The 21,987-nt window shown below is 41.3% G+C and overlaps 1 protein-coding gene and 1 long non-coding RNA gene across 2 annotated transcripts; both read right to left on the minus strand.

The window, feature by feature from the left end:
• Positions 1-360: 360 nt before the first annotated feature.
• Positions 361-14,316, minus strand: LOC124290872 (solute carrier family 28 member 3-like; the record flags this gene model as incomplete). The annotated part of the gene is made up of 11 exons (XM_046727719.1): positions 14,283-14,316; positions 13,827-13,915; positions 12,463-12,881; positions 11,234-11,378; positions 9,522-9,713; positions 8,674-8,835; positions 7,823-7,948; positions 4,604-4,734; positions 3,932-4,130; positions 2,845-3,054; positions 361-382 (listed from the first exon to the last, which is right to left on the minus strand). Coding segments are annotated over exons 1-11 (1,729 nt in total), but the record flags the coding sequence as incomplete, so codon positions are not given.
• LOC124290888 lies at positions 12,847-17,565 on the minus strand. The gene is made up of 3 exons (XR_006902070.1): positions 17,468-17,565; positions 13,827-13,915; positions 12,847-12,881 (listed from the first exon to the last, which is right to left on the minus strand). It is a non-coding gene; the product is annotated as an uncharacterized LOC124290888 (long non-coding RNA).
• Between the last annotated feature and the right edge of the window lie 4,422 nt (positions 17,566-21,987).

The raw sequence follows: 21,987 nt of genomic DNA on the forward strand, positions 1-21,987 counted from the left end.
CGAAAATAGCCCAGAACCCTTATATATCTCGGCCACTTCTACTTCTCACTCGAGTAGCCCCTGAGTGGTTATCGGTCGTTACGCGCTGGAGACCAGGGTTTGATTCCCCGCATGGGTACAATTTCTGGTGTACCCCGCCGTGGTATTGCTGGAATATTGCTTAAAACTAAACTCACTCACTCACACTACTCGCTCACCTGCGATGCATGCTGTCATAAAGCAGGCCATCTGCCCAGTGATGTTTTGCCCTCCAGTACATATTTTTGTGATGGTGGTCCTCCGTTCGGGCACAGCGCGATCAGCGTTCCCATGGCAACACTAACTGCCCTATGTGGTTGAGCCCACATAAGGCATACGTACCAAGCACCTCAGAACGTTTCACCTGAAATACAATGGAAGGAATTAAGGAGTTCCAGGAATTAGACATACGGATATGGGTGGCAGTCACTCGTGTGCATGTCATTTGAGACTATTTACAATACTGCATTTACATTCGCAGAATTCACATATGTGTCGGTTGTCTGCACTCAGCACTATTCCACAGGGCTTGTAACGAAACAAAACTGGCATGAGGTATATACAGACAGAGTCTTGACACTTAATAAAAGTAAAGGGTGTAACGAGGTCAACAAACCAAGTTCGTTTCGGGCGAATTCAACAATGCCCACTGTATATACCCGATGAATTATTTCGCATTTCAAGCCCTACAAAATGAGACAATCAGCACAAAAATCAAAGTAGTACTTTTGGAAGCTAGGGTCTTCGGAGCTCGATAAGTCGTGATTTCCGATTGCGAGCTAAAATCCCTGCTCAGAATCTGTGCTAATAACTTACCAATATTCTTGTTCATTTCACCGTATACACAAACATCATGCACTAAAAACATGCTGAATTGATGGCACCTGTCAGCGCACTAGTCGCCATGGTTTCGGAGACACTTACACCTAACTGTCATAATAATTTTACATTGTCATTTCATCGCAAATAGGCCGGTGTTGCGCCCGTTTGCCATTGATGACCTCATGGCGATCTGATGGGACAACTTTCAGTTTTAACCAATCAGGTCGCTCGCTCTCTTTCAGTGAGACCAAGGTTGTCAATAGCGAACGGGCACGACACAGGCCTTTTTGGTGAACACGAAGAGCACTTCAGTCTTTATTTAACAATAGTAACACAAACTTGACAGTTTGAAATATTCCTTTACATTCTCAATAGGGATATAGTTGTAACTGGGGAACTGCAGATTGGTCTTTTTTCTACCACGCAGTCATAGAGTAGATTTCACGGACTGAAGGCTACACAACGTCGATAACATACCCGGGCTCTTAAGCAGTACTTTGTTGTCATATGCTTCCAAGCTGCATTTTACGACTGTCTGGACATGTTGGTGAGTTTAATCCACCAATTTACTGTCCTAGTCATATATTTCTGCGCATGTCCTTTGGTGATTGATGTGACCGATGTGACCCTGACATTGAACGAGGAGCAGGCTTTCTCCGGATCCTGCATTAATGACCTTGTTAAGGGGCGACAGTACTTTAGCTGAGACATCGAACATTTTTCTGGCCGATTGATGCGGTTGTTGTATTTAAACCCGTCAAAAACATTTAACACCACGAGCGATTGTGGAACTGATTTAACAAGTAACACAGCAAGTCTTAATGCTGTAAATATACTTACGGAAACAAATAGCAGAACTAAAGTAGGACATTGCTCCCTTTATACGCTAATACTCGCTTTAGGAAACATCTGAGAGTCCAAGCGATAGTAAAGTTGATGAAACAAATAACAGCGAGTCTTCACGCTCGAAATAAACTTATATTATTACGAAACATATATCAGAACTGAATTGCCTCTTTACAATGTGATTCGACGATCTCATTATATGAAAAAAGTAACAGCGGGTCTTAATACTGTAACTAAACTTACGAAACAAATATCTGTACTGAAATAGAGCATTGCTTCTTAACACTCTGGTATGACTCATTAGATAGACACTGGTTTAGGAAACATCTGACAGTCCAACAAGTTAAAGGGAAGGGAATGGGCATGACAAAACCCGATGGTGATAGTGAGTGAGTTTAGTTTTACGACGCACTCAGCAATATTCCAGCTATATGGGTTTGGTTTCAACCAAACCATCACATGTCTAATAATTTCAAACATAAAGTGTGCCACAGCTAATGGTTTGAAATATGATGACACCTTCAACTATCAAGGCTAACTTCGCCTTGACAGATGGTGTAGAAACTGAAATGGTTGTGGTGGGTAACTTGACAAGGCGCCAGTAGTGTCACATGGTTTTACAGGCAGAGCGGGGGCTCCTACATAGCTACTCATCTCAAATTCACTACGCTGCGGATAAAAACAACAACAACAGCAAATGTATCCGAAAACTTAAAATTACCATGGAACCCAAAGTGGGAGACAGATAAGTGTTTGTCTGCTTGTTTGTTAGCAATATTCCAGCTACATGTAGTTGTATTTACTTTTGTTTGGAGAACGGTATCCACAGGATGATTTTCAAGGCGCTTCAATGTTTGCACAGTGACGTTAAAAGTATCGGCATCACTGAACGGGGAAGAAACGTGTGTTTGACTGTTCTACCAGTGTTAGACAAGGGTGTCCACTTAGACATATCTCTTTCTCGACATTTCTCGAAAACAGTCTTGAATATTTATATTCCTTTCCAGTTAATTGAATTTAATGCTATATATAGCATCCGAGCACTCCTGTTTGCAGATGTTATTAATTTGGACATGGAAATACATCTACAAGACAAGTCCAGATACTAACCTCAAGAATTCCACCGACCAATGTTACATTGGTTGCGTCTAATATTACATTGCCATCTTGCCAATGCCAGGTACCGTTGTGAACCAGCTGATATTGCTCAAGATCCTTCCTGTTGATGACCAGCCTGCCAAACTCCATAAATCCAACAAAAGAATTGGCAAAGATTTTGATGCCCATCAGTTCGCCTATCTTGAAGAGGTCGACCTTGGGGAAGCCCATTATGTACGCCAGCGGATAGAACATGTAGGAACAGAGAAGCTGTGGTAAAGAGAAGAGGGTCATCGAAACAGTAAGGTGACATTAGGGACTGCGGAACAATTCTTCACATTGTTTTACTTTGTATACGATTCATGGATTGATTGATTGATTGATTTTGTGTTTAACAACACAGTCAGCAATATTCCAGCTATATGGTGACGGTCAGTAAATAATCGAGCCTGGGCCAGACAATTTAGTGATTAACATCATGAGCATCGACATACGCAGTTGGGATACGATGACATGTGTCAACCATGTCAGCGTGAATGACCACCCGTTAATTTGCATACGAGCAAAAAGTAGAATCACTTCCTTTCAAATAATATTTACTATTTAGCTCTGACTTTACTCTGCTGTATGCGTATAGAAACATATACGATATGGACACATTCAGCTTTTGGAACAATTTATCAAATTTACCAAACTCAAAGAATGTCGTGTAATTTATTTCCAATTTTATTTCATTAATAAGCTTATAAACAAACGTTGCTATGACACGCTTTCGACTCAATGAAGGCTTGAGAACTGAACTATGTTTGGATTCACGGACGAAATTGAAATAATGTCAACATTTAAAGATGTGGTATATATTTCAGGATATTGTGACAGTTGAAAGGTAAAGTGTTTCAGTTCCCAAGTTCATACGAAATGTATTGATCTCATCACGATAACAAGTTCAGGTTTGCGTCGATCACAATCGACGAAGGTGTATAACTTAACAAAGTTGAATTAGACAATCCAGTGACAGACATCATGAGCATCGATCTACCACCGTTCACTTTTAGTTGCCTTTTACGACAAACGCTGGTTGCTGAAAGTGTACTCTTATAATCAGAACGCATAAATGATTCGCCAATGCTATACGTCATCCCACTACGTCAGCTCCACAAAAGGAGGTACACATACCGAGAACATTGACGCCTTCCACTCCCACCCTGTGCCCAAACCATTGAAATGCGGTGTCTATAAATTCAATAGCGGCGATGAAGACGATCTGGTTGACAACGACGGTGGACGCCAGTGTGATGCCATCAACAGCGCCGATAGATATTGCTTCCAATACGCTCTGAAATTTCCTGAAAGATATATCAAGACACTCTTGTGAACATATTATATAAAAATATAAACATATGATAATGTGAGAATGTGTTGCGATAAAGTGAGTTTAACTTCCTCCATCGGTGTGTATCGGACATCATTTGTCACAGACACTTCACATCCTGCCATTAAACATTGTGAACGCTTTATCACAACCTTGAATATGTACATTTCAAATTATTTAGATTTGGGAGCGTGTGGAGAAATTGTAACGTGAATATGCAATATGTTATGTCGAACACTTGTGTTTAGTGGTGACTTATAAATTCTTGGGGAAAAATGAACAATCATCAGGTTTGTCAGGGTTCTCGATGTGACCAAGCACATTGTTTGACATAAAATTACACCACTGCTACCCTTGTATGTCTGCATTGGACAAAGCGGCTGTTGGGTCTACTGGCATGTTTAATGATAGTCCAGACCATGTCTAGTGTAATCGATTCTTACTTACGCCATTGTTATATTGTAAGCATCTTCAGGTTTGACCCTAGTCCGTCGTGTCTCCGGCATGGTCAGTTTCGCCATTGCGAGGGCGGCGGGGGCAGACATCACAGACGCTGTGAGGAGGTGGTTGGCAGGAGCCTGCAGAGGGATGCTTACAACATGTAACACCATACAGAATCCCCTATCTAAGGAGCACATACATACAGCCAGCAGTATTCTGTACCATCTAAAGTCAGTGGGTTTTTTTTGTACATGTTTGTAAACACCAACACCATAGGTGTCAAATTTTGAAGACAGTGCGATGACAGGCGACAGACAAATCAGGTCTTGAATGGCATTTAGAAGTAATAGACTTCTTTATTATGAGGACATAACGTTTCAGAGCATATCCTTACTCCTTCATCGCTCGAAGAAGTAAGGATATACTCCGAAATGGTGTGTTCCTCATGATAAAGAAGTTGACATCCATAAAAACTATCTTCGATAGAGTGAGTGAGTGAGTTTGGTTTTACGCCGCTTTTAGCAATATTCCAGCAATATCACGGCGGAACACCAGAAATGAGCTTCACACAATGTACCCATGTGGGGATTCGAACCCGGGTCTTCGGCGTGACGAGCGAACGCTTTAACCACTAGGCTACCCTACCGCCGCTCTCTTTGATAGGCAACTCACCCACTGGTCATTGACATGATATTCGTATTTGTTTAAGACCTGAGTAATTCGGGGATCCATCTCTGAGCAAATATAGAACATCGATTGTGTTAATTCTGATATTGTCCTTTTGATGATTTCAGTGACTTAAGTGTCAATATCATTAGGTATCAACAAACGGCTGTACAGATAATTAGAAGAATGTATTTTGTAACTATGGTTATTAATGTTCGTTTTGTTATAAACCAAGAAGCAAGCTAAGTGAAAGTATACATTACATACGTGAATAGATACTTTTGACACAGACACATTGAGGAAGCAGCAAAGTTATAAGCAGTGAGATACAAATGAATGTTATTGGAACTCTCCGTTCTGGCAGTGGTGCAGACACGTCGTACTTCCCAATAGAGGAAGGAAGGTGAGGTGAGGTGAAATTGGGTTTTACGTCGTGCTTGAGAATATTTCGCTCATATGACGACGTGCATGCGTGTGTGTGTGTGTATGTGCGGCTGCTTGTACTAGCCCAGACTGAAGCTGGTTTTATAGTGCTAGCCCACTGAGATACCATGCCGCAGTGAAGCATGAATACCCCACTCAGACACATTATACTGACTCCGATCCGACCAGTCCGTATTGTACCCATTAATGCCGAGCGCTAGACAGGGACCAACAACTACCAAATTTTAACGTCTTTCGGTATGACGCGGACGGGGATCGAACCCGCGACCTTCCACTCCCCGGGCGGACGCTCTAACCACTACACCACGGAGGCGGTCAATAGAGGAAGGGAATATACCCTGGATGTTGCTAGAAAAATCGACAAAATGGCGTGTCAAACTAGGTGCTAGAGAACATTGGGGTCATAACAGATTGGGGTAGACTGTGTCATGTTAGTGTACACGAGATGGGGTGTCAGATTGGATGTAGGAGACTAGATTCGTGTATCAGATTAGACGGGGTAGACTAGATAGGGGTGGGGTGTGTGAGATTAGATAGGATAGACTATCACGCCTCTAACTCTACTACCACATAAAGAAACTGTGCATTGTCAAAATATTATCCCAGTTGATAAGTACGGTAACAATGTCAAAGGTACATATAACTTTAATGGAGGGATCATGAGACCATAACAAGTCGGGAGAATTTCAATTGAAAAGTCAATCACAATGACGTTACGAGTCCATAAGCGGGACAGGGGTCAAACGACCATGTCACAAGCTCAATAACGGGTGTGTCCACCATCGGCATTGAGAACAGCAGTGCATCGACGTCGCATAGAGCCTATCAAACGTGCAAGGAAGGCTTGTGGGATGTCACGTCAGATTCTCTTAAGTTCTGTTGCAAGGTCAAGGACGTTATGTGGCGGATGAGGAAGACGGCGTAGACGTCGATCCATCTCGTCCCAAACATGCTCTATCGGGGAGAGATCCGGTGAATTTGCAGGCCAAGGCAGTAAGTCAACGTTGTGGTGTTGCAAGAAATCCATAGCAACCCTTGCCCTATGAGGGCGGGCATTGTCCTGTTGGAATGTTAACCCAGGGCCATGACGTTGCAGAAAGGAATTGCCACAGGTCGAAGAATCTGATCCCTGTAGCCCACACCAGTTAAGTTGACCTGAACAATCACCAAAGGAGTTCTTTGGCGTGCTGTTATTCCACCCCAAATCATCACGGAACCACCACCAAAGCTATTCCTCTCCAAGACACAGGCCTGTGCATAACGTGCTCCCACGCGTCTATAGACACGTTGACGTCCATCACTATGGGAAATGTTAAACCTGGACTCATCTGTAAAAACAACATTTCTCCACCAAAACAATGGTCTGCGGACATGATTTCGGCACCACATTCTGTGAGCTTGTCGATGACGTTGTGTCAGGATAGGCCGTATGGCGGGACGTCGTGGTCTGATCCCGTGATGACGTAAACGTTGGGGAACTGTGTTGGGGTGGATACGACGAAGTCCTGGGATGGTTCGGGCAGTCATCACTGCAGTCTGAAACCTGTGGCGAAGATGGGTCACCCTTATCCATCTGTCCTGTCTTGGTGTTGTTACACGTGGACGTCCAGAACGTGGCCGATCGATGACGTCATTTGTGTTCTGGTAGCGTCTCACCAGTGCAGAAATGGTGTTCTGGTGGCAGTGGAAATGTGCAGCCATTTGTCGTTGAGACATTACCCCACGGACCATCCCAAAGGCCTCATGACGCTGTGCAGACGTGAGCCTTGGCATGCTATGCGTTTCAATAGCCGTTTAATTTTTTGAACGATCGCAAGGGCAGGGGTTGAGCTTCCAAAGTGACAGTATTGTGTGGCATTCATTTGCTCTGTTTCTCTTTCCCGGAATGCACGTGCAACAACGTATTGCACGTCTCAAGGACGAACCCACTGATGTCACGGAAAATGGCACGTCCATGCATGTTGGATACATGTCACTAATCTCTGAGTTTAAATCCTTATGTGTCTACACAGGTTTGATAAATTTAGATTTTAAATTTTTGTATGCACAGTTTCTTTATGTGCCTAGTATATATTCAACCGGATAAAAAGACATTGACAAGAAGATATAACTTACTCCAAAGTTCACAAGCATTCCAAAGACACTTCCGGAAATACTGGAGAAAGTTGCGACCATGATGGCATGCATCTCAGATGCAGTCAGTAGTGGCAGGAATGGTTTGATAGCCATTGGAGCCTCAGACTGAAGTCGGAATATCAAAACAATCATGTGATGCAGCACAACTTGGCATAAGACGGTACAGGGATGATAACTGCATTCGCCATTTAATCCCGTTTAGTATAGAACATATCCACGTGTTCCTACATCAAGGACCGCGCCGCAAGAGCATGTTAAATGTCGATACAAAGGGTGACGGAAAAGACCTGACCTTAAATATGATGGTTCTTGAAGATATTGCTAACTCTTTCTTAACATACTTATATCCAAGGTCTATGCACTGCACTTAATGACACCATGACCATCTGCATAGCTACGACATCTTTAGGATGGAGGCCATCATAGTACTAGTTTTCACCTTCTTCATTAAAGAATACCTTCGACGTTACCTTAACATATAACCTACATATAACCTGATTGTATAAGTGTCCTTTATAAACGCACCCTTCAATCATTAACACTTTTACGGTTGTTACCCAGAACGTACCACCCTGTACTCAAATATTGACAGCACAGTACATAGATTGTGGAAAAGGGGGGCCTGTATTACTTGGTCATCCATGAATCAAAGTTTTTCGATAATACTATTGCAAACTTATGTATGAGTAACACGTTTGTCTGAAAATAGCTGAAGGGGTAAATCATTTTATATACAGGCTATGTTAAACACATCCTATGAAAGATATAACGAATTGACTGATATCTCTAAAGAACGCTTGGGAAGTGTTGAAAGTACTGTTAGTACTTACGGGACCAAGAAACATGTTGAAGGCAGCGTTGACAGATTCAACAGCGCTCGTACCCATACAGAAGAAGAGGAACTTTCCGAAGTTCTTGACAATAGCTTGGAGCACCCCGTAGTGGTACAGCATGTTGACTGTGGAACTCATGAAAATAATCAGTGGCATTGTCTGGAAGGATAAATCCAATAGTGTTATTACCTCTTTGGGGGAACACGTACGATTTAAACTATAGGTATCTGACCACAATATCTGATAAATGCATATACTAAGTTAAAAGGTACTAAATGGTTCTAAAACTTTCTGTATCGATTCATTTTTTTTAAATGATCATTTGATTTACGTTCCGAATATTTAAAATTGCTTTCAAGTTCGTTTAATATAATCTCTCGACCTTGAGAGAATATTTTTTGGCATTCCAATGATCATTATGATGCAAATATCGACCAAGTTTCTTAAGATCACATATTTGCTTGGTTGCTATTTATTATAGTTTATTCACTTATTAATAGTCACTTATTAAATACATATACATATAAAACAATACCAATTTCAATTGCATGATTTGGGCAGAACAATCACCTTACCACTGAGTGAAATGAGCAATCTGGTTGCCCATATTGTGAAATATTTGGAAAATTATGATTCATTTTCACCTATTGCCCAATTAACGCAATGAGCAGGTGTTTGTTCGCACACTGCATGCAATTAGCAGGCTGTATTGCATATTGCACGCATTGGGAAAACAGCCTGCCCAAAGCACGCAATGGGCAGTTGCACAGATTGGGTATTACATATCGTCCATTTGGATGGCAGTGATGGGGCAACTATTCCTGACAACATGAGAACCAACGCACCACAAACACAAACTGGTGATCTCTGAAGCTGTCCCCAAACACAAACTGAGAACCTTTGTCTGTGTGTCTCATGTATTCTTCAAGCCTCTCTCCCAACCAGTTGAAAACGCTGTATCCAAATCTCGACCGGAGGATGAACAGCGCAAACAGAAACTGTGTTGTAATGCCCCAGAACACTGCATGCCAGTTGACCTGTAGGAAATGAGGGATTTCTGAATACGAATCTGGTTTGCTTTCCAGAACTGATTATATATTTTTCCGCATTCCGTGTGTATAAGAAGGTTATCGATTTAGTGAAAGCCATGATCCCAATCATGGATATTGTTGTGACAAGGAATAATGATTATAGTGGATGCGAGATTCAAACCGCGACCTAAGGTTCCAGGCATGTCAAGGGTAACTCAGCTCATTTACGTCTAACGCATTACATAAGGACAACACTCATTGACTGTATTAAATGATGTAATTATCATAAACCTAATGTATAATCTTATTATCAGATCTTCACCAGAAGATCCGGGTTACAGTTGGTCTTCAGCAAAATATGCTTATCGTAAGAGTCGACAAATGGGATCGGGTGGTCAGACTTCATATCTTTGTATACCAGGGTGCCGTTGTACAAAGCGATCTTAGCACTAAGGTGACCGTAACTCCCATACATTAACATAGACTTACGACAGTCTTAGCACTAAGGTGACCGTAACTCCCATACATTAACATAGACTTACGACAGTCTTAGCGCTAAGGTGACCGTAACTCCCATACCTTAACATAGACTTACGACAGTCTTAGCACTAAGGTGACCGTAACTCCCATACATTAACATAGACTTACGACAGTCTTAGCGCTAAGGTGACCGTAACTCCCATACATTAACATAGACTTACGACAGTCTTAGCGCTAAGGTGACCGTAACTCCCATACCTTAACATAGACTTACGACAGTCTTAGCACTAAGGTGACCGTAACTCCCATACATTAACATAGACTTACGACAGTCTTAGCACTAAGGTGACCGTAACTCCCATACATTAACATAGACTTACGACAGTCTTAGCACTAAGGTGACCGTAACTCCCATACCTTAACATAGACTTACGACAGTCTTAGCACTAAGGTGACCGTAACTCCCATACATTAACATAGACTTACGACAGTCTTAGCACTAAGGTGACCGTAACTCCCATACATTAACATAGACTTACGACAGTCTTAGCGCTAAGGTGACCGTAACTCCCATACCTTAACATAGACTTACGACAGTCTTAGCACTAAGGTGACCGTAACTCCCATACATTAACATAGACTTACGACAGTCTTAGCACTAAGGTGACCGTAACTCCCATACCTTAACATAGACTTACGACAGTCTTAGCACTAAGGTGACCGTAACTCCCATACATTAACATAGACTTACGACAGTCTTAGCACTAAGGTGACCGTAACTCCCATACATTAACATAGACTTACGACAGTCTTAGCGCTAAGGTGACCGTAACTCCCATACCTTAACATAGACTTACGACAGTCTTAGCGCTAAGGTGACCGTAACTCCCATACATTAACATAGACTTAAGGTAACCTTAGCGCTAAGGTTGTTTTGAACAACAGCACCCTGATCTGTAGTATATTGCTCATAATCGATCTTAAGCGAATATAACTGGAATATTGTTTAATGCGGCGTTAAGGAAGGGAAAACAAACTAATATCACCAGGTCTGGGCGTTTGGAGAATATGTAACCGATAACTATGAAGAAGACCAGTCCTGCGAGGGAGGTGAAGTTCTTTGGACTTGTTTGTAGAATGGTTAGACACAGGTACGTGATAATGAACAAGAGTATCGACAAGTACAGGAACCTGAAACAGCAAACGGACGTAATAAAGTATCTTATAGCTAAAATACATGGAATTATCATGAAACGGCTCTCCTGTTATCAGAAATTTGCGGTCCGCTGCAAATGATATTGGACCGCTCAACCTTAACGACGGGCCACTATCAGTTCTGTTGTCAAGTGACGTCATAGTTCGACATTAGTGGCTTTCGACTGGCAGATATTCTGGGTCAAACAAGTCAAAGCAACCCAAATTCCCGCTTTAAAAAGCGGTAATTTTGGCTTTCTTGTTGGTGCTAACCTTAACAATTGCACTATTAAGACTGTTGATGGACCAAAACCGAACACTGTCATAGCTTGACATGTTGCAGGCTATGGTCTTGTCAAAGGCCAAGGTCGAATATCGTCACTTTCTGTTGTGACGTCACTTGAATTGTTCGATGACGTAATTGCATTCGGGCAGTCAACCCCGTCAGAAGTTGATTTGGGTAAACTTACAGTCAAATTCCTTCATTGTTTCCTTTTTCTTTTCAACACAAATTCCATGTATTTTAGCAATAATAACGGTAATGCTATTTTTGAGGGCATTATCATTTGCAGAAGCCCTCGGTCTTTATCAACTGCCCTCCTTCGTCGGGCAGTTAATGGAAGACCTCGGGCTTCTGCAAATGACAATGCCCTCAAAAATAGCATTACCCTTATATTATTACATATACTTGTGTAATAACTAAATACCATATGCCAGCAATTACATAGTGATAAACACAATATCTTCACGAAATAATTAATTGAATGTGTCCAATCGACATTCAGCATGTCAAGTGTCATATTTAGATATTTAGGAGGCTGGGGTGGGGTTGGAATGACATGGGGACAAATTGTTGTTGTTTTTTTATCAGGCTCGAGAAGAGAAATATTCTCTAAAAACCAGGATAAAAAGGTGTGTGCCGATTTTCATATCTAAACAACAATAATAAAAGGGATTTCGTGTTACGAAAACTTTGATTTTTATCAATTTATAAAGAATATAAATGTTCAACAACAAAACCAGAAGTGCAGTAAAACAAAATACAAGTAGGGATAATGACTTCATCAAAGACAAATCTTACCATCTGATTCCTTTTCGAATTATTGGCCTTCTCAGGGTCTGGCATCTGCAACCTTCTCTGATCTTCTGGAAGATTTTCCCGCTGAAGTTGCTGTAGCCAACAAGAAACAAAACAAAACACGTGCCCCAGACAAGCCTGACAGAGCCTTCATCCCCAAACGAGTAGTCTATGCAGAAGCCAAGATACACCAGGTAGACAACTAATATGACAGACCCAACAACGCGACCGATAATAGTCTTGTGTTCATTCAGTTTGTGTACGATTGCTGTTCTTGTTTGAGCCACTCTTCCTCCACACTTCAAATAGTACTCTCGAAACTCCTCCTCGTCTTCTCTCTCTTCTGCTCTTTCCTCCTCCTCGACTGACAGGTCATTTAAATGTGTCAGAAGTCCATTCTCCTCGAAGTCTTCTTTGTCAACCTTAATTAAAAATGGAGATTGAGATAACTTATTTTCCTCATGTCCGTGAATTATGCATGTCCGGTTCATCAGAATGGATCTTAAAATAATTATCTGGATAAATAACCTACATATAAGTCTCATGACTATCAGGACAATGATGTGCAGCTGATGAATCAGGAGCCAACGCACCCATGAAGATCCGGGTTAAAATTGATCCTCAGCAACCCATGCTTGTTGAAGAGTCGACTAACGCGATCGAGTGGCCAGGTTCGCTGACTTGGTTGACTCACATCACCGTATGCAAATTGCGTTGATCGACGCTCATGTTGATGATCACTGAATTGTCTGGTCAGGACTCGACCATTTACAGAGCGCCACCATATAGCTGCAATACTGTTGAGTGCTGCGTTAAACAACAAGCCAACAAACGAGCATAACAGCCAAAGTGCAGATTTGTTAGTTTCTTGTTTAACGGGGCGGTGGGGTAGCCTAGTGGTTAAAGCGTTGGCTCGTCACGCCGAAGACCCGGGTTCTAATCCCCACATGGGTACAATGTGTGAAGCCCATTTCTGGTGTCCCCCGCCGTGATGTTGCTGGAATATTGCTAAAAGCGGCGTAAAACCAAACTCAGTCAGTCTTGTTTAACTCAACTATACTCAAGTTGTGTGACAGCGGTGTGTGAATAATCGAGTCTAAATCACACAGTCCAGTGAGCAACAGCATGAGTATTGATGCCAGCACCTAAGATGCAAAAATATGCAGCAACCAAGTCAGTCAGCCTACTTCTCTTTCGAGAACCATTGGTTGCCAAAGAACCGAAAACTTCATGGGCCGCCAACATACACACAATCTAATAATCAGCTTCATTGTGTACCATTGAAACCAATACCTCATTTCAAAGTGAATCAATAGTCTTGATCTGACTAACTGAACTTTAATCATGGTAGAAACAAGTCTACATACGTCTGACTTTCCAGATTCTACAAGAGCAAAGGCCCCGCAGTTCTCTTTGAGTACACCATTCTCAGTTGACATCTTCAATATAGCGGACCCTGTGACAAAAAAACAACATGTCATGAACAGAAAGACATGATGTTATTGTATTTCGTAAAGATATGTAGTGAGTGAGTGAGTGAGTTAAGATTTAAAGTAAAGATATGTAAGCTTTATACAGAGCAGTTAAGAGACAGGGACGAATAGGTTCGGTGACTTCGGGTAACTTCTCCACGGGGTTAAAGATCGACTTGTGAGCAAGCACGTAGCCACGGATGAAGTAAAGGATCGTCAAACCGTCAAGACCGAGGATGACCAGTGACCGCGATGACCGGGACGCAGTTCGCCTGGCAAGGCACAATCCCATGACCCATGACGAAGAACTGTTCATAGAGACTTACCGTTCGACTCCCTACCAGAACGAACCTGAGGGTTTGCCGGTCTGAGGGAACGTCGACATCAGATCTGGCCCCGATTTCTCAAAACAAACTGAAGTCTGAGTTTTGACTTAAGTTAGAGTTTTTACTCAAAATGCGTTTCCCAGAATGAACTGAAATCGATATCTTGATAAATGTTCTATGTGGAGTGCCTAGTATATCAACATGTCTGCCAACGCTTGTAAACATCAAATGTTCGCCAACGCTTGTTAACATCAAATGCAACATATGTATCTACGACATGGTCTGTGTTAAACGCAGCATTGACAAGCACACAATTTTGTTATTCTTCGTGCCGAGGTTTTTTATTTACTGTGTCAGTAAATGAAATTAATGAAATATATATGTGTTTCCAAAAGTATAATTATTCCTAGTTATCTACCCACACACAGGAAACAAGTACCAACTCGGCGTGTTTTTTTCTTGTTAGTAATACAGAAACTAATGATGTTTTGTAATTCAAAGATGCTTGCAAACAAACTTGTATTAAAATACAATCATAGGAAATACACAATTAAACATGTATCCGCAGCATGTCAACAACTAGCAACTTTATGGCAGATCTATGTGTAAGGCTGGCTATCGATACAGATCATAGTGATCTATAATCGTTAACACATTATCGATTGATTAGCGATAAACATTGGAGACGTAACAAAACTGTCTGAAAGAAATTAATACAGTTGACATCACTGGTGGGGTGACATGTTATTGCATGAATTATTAACAAAACAGTGTCCTGGGCCTAGATTATCTCAGCGCTAAGATAGTCGGAAGTGCCATACATTAACATTAACTCACAACTATCTTAGCGCTAAGAGAGCTTCGAAAATCTAGGCCCTGAACATAATTTAGAAACTGAGGTCCGCGTAAGTATCCATCTGTTCATAAAATGATTGATCTATATAATTGTTATGGACTAAGTACACTAAGAAAATTATCCAAATTGTGTAATTTTATCAAAAAAATTGTCAAAATCAACTGTTAGTTAAACATAAGCAGCCACTACCAATGTATAATAGTGAATGAGAGTTTATGTTTTACATCACAAGGGCAATCTCTCAGCCATAACATGACGAGAAATTTAATGTAATTATTGGATATAGTATGAATAAGAAGCCTGTATTTGATGGACAGTACTAGAATATCACAGATAGAAATGAAAACTAGCTGATAGCAGTTAAAAGAAAGAAATATTATTAATCAACAATACAATATAAAACAGGCTATTGATCTCCAACAACTGAAGGTAGATCACCATACTAGGGACCATGGGCACTTACAGTACCTTTCCTACCTGCATGGACACAAGTTGGATTTTCACCATCCCTTCAGTCACTGGCGACAATTGATGAGTTAAGCCAAAATTTGAAAGAACGAATATGCTTCATTTAAAAGCCTGGGCCTAGTTTTCGAAGCTCTTAGTGGCGCTAAGGTAGTCGCAAGTTAATGTGAATGTATGGCACTTACGACTATCTTAGCACTAAGAGAGCTTCGAAAATATAGGTCCTGGCTTGAATGTAGATACTTCGAATGGAATGGGACTTACATACTCTCTTAATGGAACAATAAACCAATGTATACTAGCTCTCTGTATAACCTAAGTATGATATGTATGGAGCCTTTAATACATATTTGTATTTGTACTCAGTATATCTATACACTGAGTCAGATTTGTCTCTTCTTCCAGACCCGTGAAGATCCGGGGTAGAATAGGTTGCCACAAAAGGCGACTATGCTTGTCGTAAGGGGCGACTAACGGGATCGGGTGGTCAGGCTCGCTGACTTGGTTGACACATGTCATCGGTTCCCAAGTGCGCAGATCGATGCTCATGCTGTCACTCACTCACTCTTCTTCCATGCATGAAATGAACTATAAATGTATGTAATCTTACCGTCTCCCTTCAATCGTGAAGATCCGGGTTAGAATTGATCTTCAGTAACCCATGCTTGTCGTAAGAGGCGACTAACGGGATCGGGTGGCCAGGTTCGCTGACTTGGTTGACACATGTCATCGGTAGATCGATGCTCATGATGTTGATCACTGGATTGTCTGGTCTAGACTCGATTATTTACAGATCGCCGCAATATAGCTGGAAAATTGCTGAGTGCGGCGTAAAACTAAACTCTCTCACCGTCAGCCCTCGCTTTCTGTTTCGACACTATTGCCAGTTATATTATTATTCAATGACATTTGCATCTCTAAACTTTACGTTGTTGTATCCGCATTCATTATTTCTGAATCCGTATGACTATATGATTTACGACAAACATGGGTTCCTGAAGATCAATTATAACCCGGATCTTCATAGGTCTCTGAACAAACGCCGACAATTTGTGTATACTAGGATAAAACACGTCCGAGGAATATTGTCAGATAAAATAACGCCCCGATGGGATAAAACCTAGAAACGACAACTCCGAAAGTTATTTTCGAAAATGAGCATTATAGATCATATAAAAAACGAGGGTAAGTGTTTTGTCTAACTAAACCCGAAAAAGGAAATTAAATCCATTCAAAAAATTAAGATTATTTTCCATGAACCTTAAGAAACGTGCGTAAAATATCATGTATTCTTGAAAGAAAATGTGAAACGTATTGTGATTTACTGGCGCCTCTCAGGCCAAGTGATACGCACTCTTGTCTATAGATACGAAGGTTACAAGTTAGATCCACGAAAATAACCCCCAAATCATTCATTACATCATTATGTTGTGTACATAAATTAAATGCAAAATGCATTTCTGTAGAAAGGCATTCGCGTTATCAACGGAAGATACAAATCTATTATCCAAGGAAAGTCATATAGTACCGGGGAACTATTATAACACAATATTATGAGCTTAAACCCAATAGGATGACCCACGGCAGATACATAAACTACTGTTAACATGGAATATATTATTATTTCATCTGGCAGCATCCCATTTTAGACTGACTGACTGAGTTTGGTTTTACGCCGCTTTTAGCAATATTCCAGCAACATCACGGCGGAAATGGGCTTCACACATTGTACCCATGTGGGGATTCGAACCCGGGTCTTCGGCGTGACGAGCCAACGCTTTAACCACTAGGCTACACCCCCCACCCCACCCCCACACACCCATTTTAGAAATAAAACGCGATGAGATATGTAAACAATTATAACAATTCTATTCGTAAAGCACTCTCACCTGTCGTTGTTGGAGCCATAGGGTGTTCCTCAATTGTTACTCACTTCCGGCCTAGAAGACAAACTTAAAGAACACCGATACATGGTGGAACCAGTGCGCTCAGCGGTTTCGGGAAACCAATTGTCATTTCACCGCACATATTTATACGTCATGAAAATATAATCTAATTCGCGTTGGGTTGTTTAAGAATTCATTTGTTCGACTGTGGTGACAGTTGGCGTTGTTGTTTTACAAGGTTTGACAGTATTAATTTATTTGAAATATATTTATTCACTAATTAAATAGGAATAATTCAAGAACAGCATGGCTGAGTTTTGTGTCGGACCATAAAATATTCTGACATTACACACATTCACATTTTGAATTATTGAAAATGTATCTTTTTATTGTTGAATATATGTTCATTTATATACTGTGTTTTGAAAATATATTCTTATTTATATTTCAAGATAGTGACATGTTAAAACCATCACTCATCTGAATCTTGTGTTAATTTAATTTCTAATAAGTGGGCGGTTGGCCACGTGTGTTTGGGCGATGTGTTTTCATGTGATGGTGAGTGCAGCTTGGAGTTTGGAAATTTTGGTAATTTCAATTCAAATTGTTTCTTTAGCCCGTCAGTTTATACCAGCATGTATTTCCACACGACACGTGGGCACGCTCAAAGATTAATGTGGACTCGATTTGATTCTCAACTCCCTAGGGAGGATGCAATCAGTGCTGCCCCTAAGATGCTAGGTTGACAATCCCGTTGTAAATTTGTAAATTAAGTACACTCCTGGGACTAAACAGAAAAACATCTGAATAGTGAGTGAAGTGTTTACGACAAATCAACAGTATCTCTGCCATGGTGACGAGACTAGTTTTCTTGATCAATGGCTGCCACAATGGACAGTAAATCATTACCATTCCAAGTTTCGAGATTCCAAGCTTGCCGTTTCCATACTAAAACATTGTAATCAATACATTCATCAATAGTACATTTAATACCATTGACCACCTTACTGGAGATCATGAATTAAACAGGAGTTATTTGTTACAACTACTCTCTGTGTATTTGCCACAGTCAGGAAGTGCAGATGAATGTTTTGCACTGAAAGTCTTAGACGGCGGCGATCGTCAAAGAAGCTCTGTGAACAATTCCTTGCACAGTCTTGCGTCTCTTGAGCGTTGTTTCATCCAAAGGGTTTTGAATCCGGTATTTGCCTTGTTTAAACTTGTCAAAACTCCCATCACAAAGTCGGATATTTATAAGGTGCTCTAAATGAGTAAGTAAGTGAGCGAGTGAGTGAGTTTTGTTTTACGCGGCTTTTAGCAATATCACAGCGGGCGACACCAGAAATGGGCTTCACACTTTCTACCCATGTGGGGAATCGAACCCGGGTCTTCGGTGTGAGTGAGTGAGGGAGTTTAGTTTTACGCCGCACTCAGCAATATTCAAGCTATATGGCGGCGGTCTGTAAATAATCGAGTCTGAACCAGACATTCCAGTGATCAACAGCATGAACATCGATCTGTGCAACTGGGATACGGTGACATGAATCAACCAAGTCAGCGAGCCTGACCACCCGATCCCGTTAGTCGCCTCCTCCGACAAGCATGGGTTGCTAAAGACCAATTGTAACCCGGATTTTCACGGGTGAGGAGGACGACGATGATGATGGTGATGATAATGATGATGGTGATGATGATTATGCTTGTATATGCAGGTTAAATACACTGTTTTGGCATATGCACGTGACTTTCGATTCTTTTTCGATCCGTCAATCTGACTCTCAATTTTAACCCGGATCCTCACGCCGTATTTAAGCAGCCATCGCCCTACATTTAAACACCGAGATTACCATCCAGTGTATTTGGTTGCCTGACAACGAGCCTATATTGCTGGGGAACCTGTATTGTTATCTTAATTACCCTCAGGTCATGAGTGGGCTAACATAGTTGGATACACCCCTAGGACTGTATGGATCAATCCAAAACACAGAATTTCATTCATGTCATAATAAATGATAAATACATAGTTACATCCACAAGATATCAGTTTCATACGGTTTCAGTGCCTAGTTCAAATACCGAGGGATTAGAAAACCTTCGGTTACGTACACAGTGATTACCTGGGAAAGTGTTATTGTCTGAAATCCGTTCACCTATCTCTGAATGCGTACCAAAAACAAATATTAACGTGCCGTTAACCTCCTAGGTAATAAAAGTTTAACGTGATGTCAATTTTCCAAAGAGAGCTGGGTATGGAATTCGAGTTCACACTGATCCGTTAACAAAGGGAATGCATGTTTCAAAAGGATTGATTTTGGCGCATTGTGAATATACACATATTAGATTTTACTATTGATTGTAATGCAGACAGAAGAATAGATAGTAGATCACCGTGTCGATAACGATTCCAAGTGAGGCTACATATATCAAACAGGTTTTGAAGATTTTGTATTCCGAGGCAAGATATGTCACCAAGACGATACCTCCGAGCCATAGGCATCACCTTCTGCAATATGATAATAATCATAATCATAATGTATTTCTATAGCGCCTACAAACCACCAGTAAGGTGCTCAGTGGCGCTGTACAAAGTAAAACACATTTCGATGGTCAATTTTGGAAAACTTAAAGCGTTCGCTCGTCACGCTGAAGACCCAGGTTCGATTCCCCACATGGTACAATGTGTGAAGCCCGTTTCTCACTCACTCACTCATTTATGTACTAACGACAAGCTACACTACAATCTTATAACAAAACATTTAAAACATCAAGAGTCATTGTCGTCATCACAGACAGGTCAAGTGCATGCTACTTGGGGCAAATTAGCGTTTTGAATTCTCTGAAGTTCAGATAGCAGAGATGTTGGGATATTGAAGCAGAGAGCATTACAGTAATGGTGTTGTGATGTAACAAGAGTTTGCAGCAAGAGCTTGACTGTTTCTGTGTTGAGAAGATTAGACCGATGTTGTGAATTTTGAAAAAAAAGCTTTTGACAATTGATCGAAGTGTTGCTCCATGGGCATGTTTGTCTGAAATGTACGTCCACGATGTCTGCGACAGGTAGATAATGCAATATCACAGTCACCGATTCTGACAGTGAGTGATGATGGGACTTTCTGTAGCTGCTGATTTTATCCCAAAGTACAAAATTATGTTTTGCTGACATTTATTCTGAGATATTTAATGGTCACCCATGTTCTGATCTCGGCTAGGCAGGCTACAATTGGTTGGACTCCATTGTGTGCCTGAGATGGTTCAGTGGAAATGCACAGCTGGTTACCGTCAGCACGGAGTTGGAAACGAAGACAATGGCTCCTCACAATATCTCCAATTGGCAGGATGTTGATGCTAAAGAAGAGCGGTACCAGTCCTGAACCTTGACGCACTCCAACTGTGAGAAATGTTGGCGCTGAGTTCACCGACCCCAAGGTAATGTACTGCGTTCGCTCAGAGAGATAGCACACATAATCCATGAAAGAGCAGTACCGGTGATTCTCATCTCTTGAACAACACAGCATGGTCGATTGTATGAAGAGCCGCCGATAGATCTAGACGAATAAGCAATGTCATTCTTTCTGATCCATAGATTTCATGATGTCATTGTGAACTCTGACAAGTGCTGTCTCGGTGCTCTGGCGACGGAAATTTGCAGACTGAAAGGTTAGAGTACACCATTTTAATTGAGATGTTTGAGGAGACTCAGAGATAGAATTCTGTCTAACGTCTTTGAAATAAAGGACAGGTTTCACACAGGCCTATAGTTTTTAAGTTCATTCCGATCTGGCTTCATGTTGTTAGCAATGGCGTGACAGCAGCCACGTTGAAAGATTCAGGGACAAGACCATCCTTGAGTGATATGTTCCCAATATCCAGGAGCAGATCCGAAACATTGTCTATAGTCGCTTTCAGCAGCCAAGTAGGGATTGCATCCAGTGAAATTGATTTTGTTTTTGATTTCAGAATCGCGTCTTTTAGTTCCATCGAGTAAGACATTGTGAAGTATCTAAGTGGATTTCCAGTAAATTCACTTAAGTGAAAGTCCCGTTTAAACAAAGCACGTTTTTGTCAAGACCATCTCTGATTTATCAATTTTAAGTAAAGAACGATGTAGTGAGTTAAATGAGTACGTGTTCGAGGGTTCTATTATGCATGCATCTTTGCCATAAACCGACATCTTCCGAGATCTGTAAAGTCTCCATTAATCTTGCGCTACTGGCCATTTCGTACAAGTTATACACAAAGAACTTAGTTAAGCATCCCTGACATATCCAACGATTGAATGTGCTCCGATCTGAACCCTTTGGAGCATATCTGGGACATGATTGGTCTTCGTGTACAACAAAGGGATCCTCCTGTACAGAACCTGGTCCAATTGGAAGCTGCTTTACACAAGGAATGGCGTAGTCTGCACCTTCAGAGGATCAGGAGGCTGACAGGGGTATGAAGAGGAGTGTGCTGCCTGTCATACAGTCACATGGTGGTTACACTCGGTATTGACCTTGAATCGTGTAAGGTACGCAAAATGA

The sequence above is a fragment of the Haliotis rubra genome, unplaced genomic scaffold (genome assembly GCF_003918875.1).
Source record: "Haliotis rubra isolate DU_JTF1 unplaced genomic scaffold, ASM391887v1 Scf477, whole genome shotgun sequence".
Classification (NCBI taxonomy): domain Eukaryota; kingdom Metazoa; phylum Mollusca; class Gastropoda; order Lepetellida; family Haliotidae; genus Haliotis; species Haliotis rubra.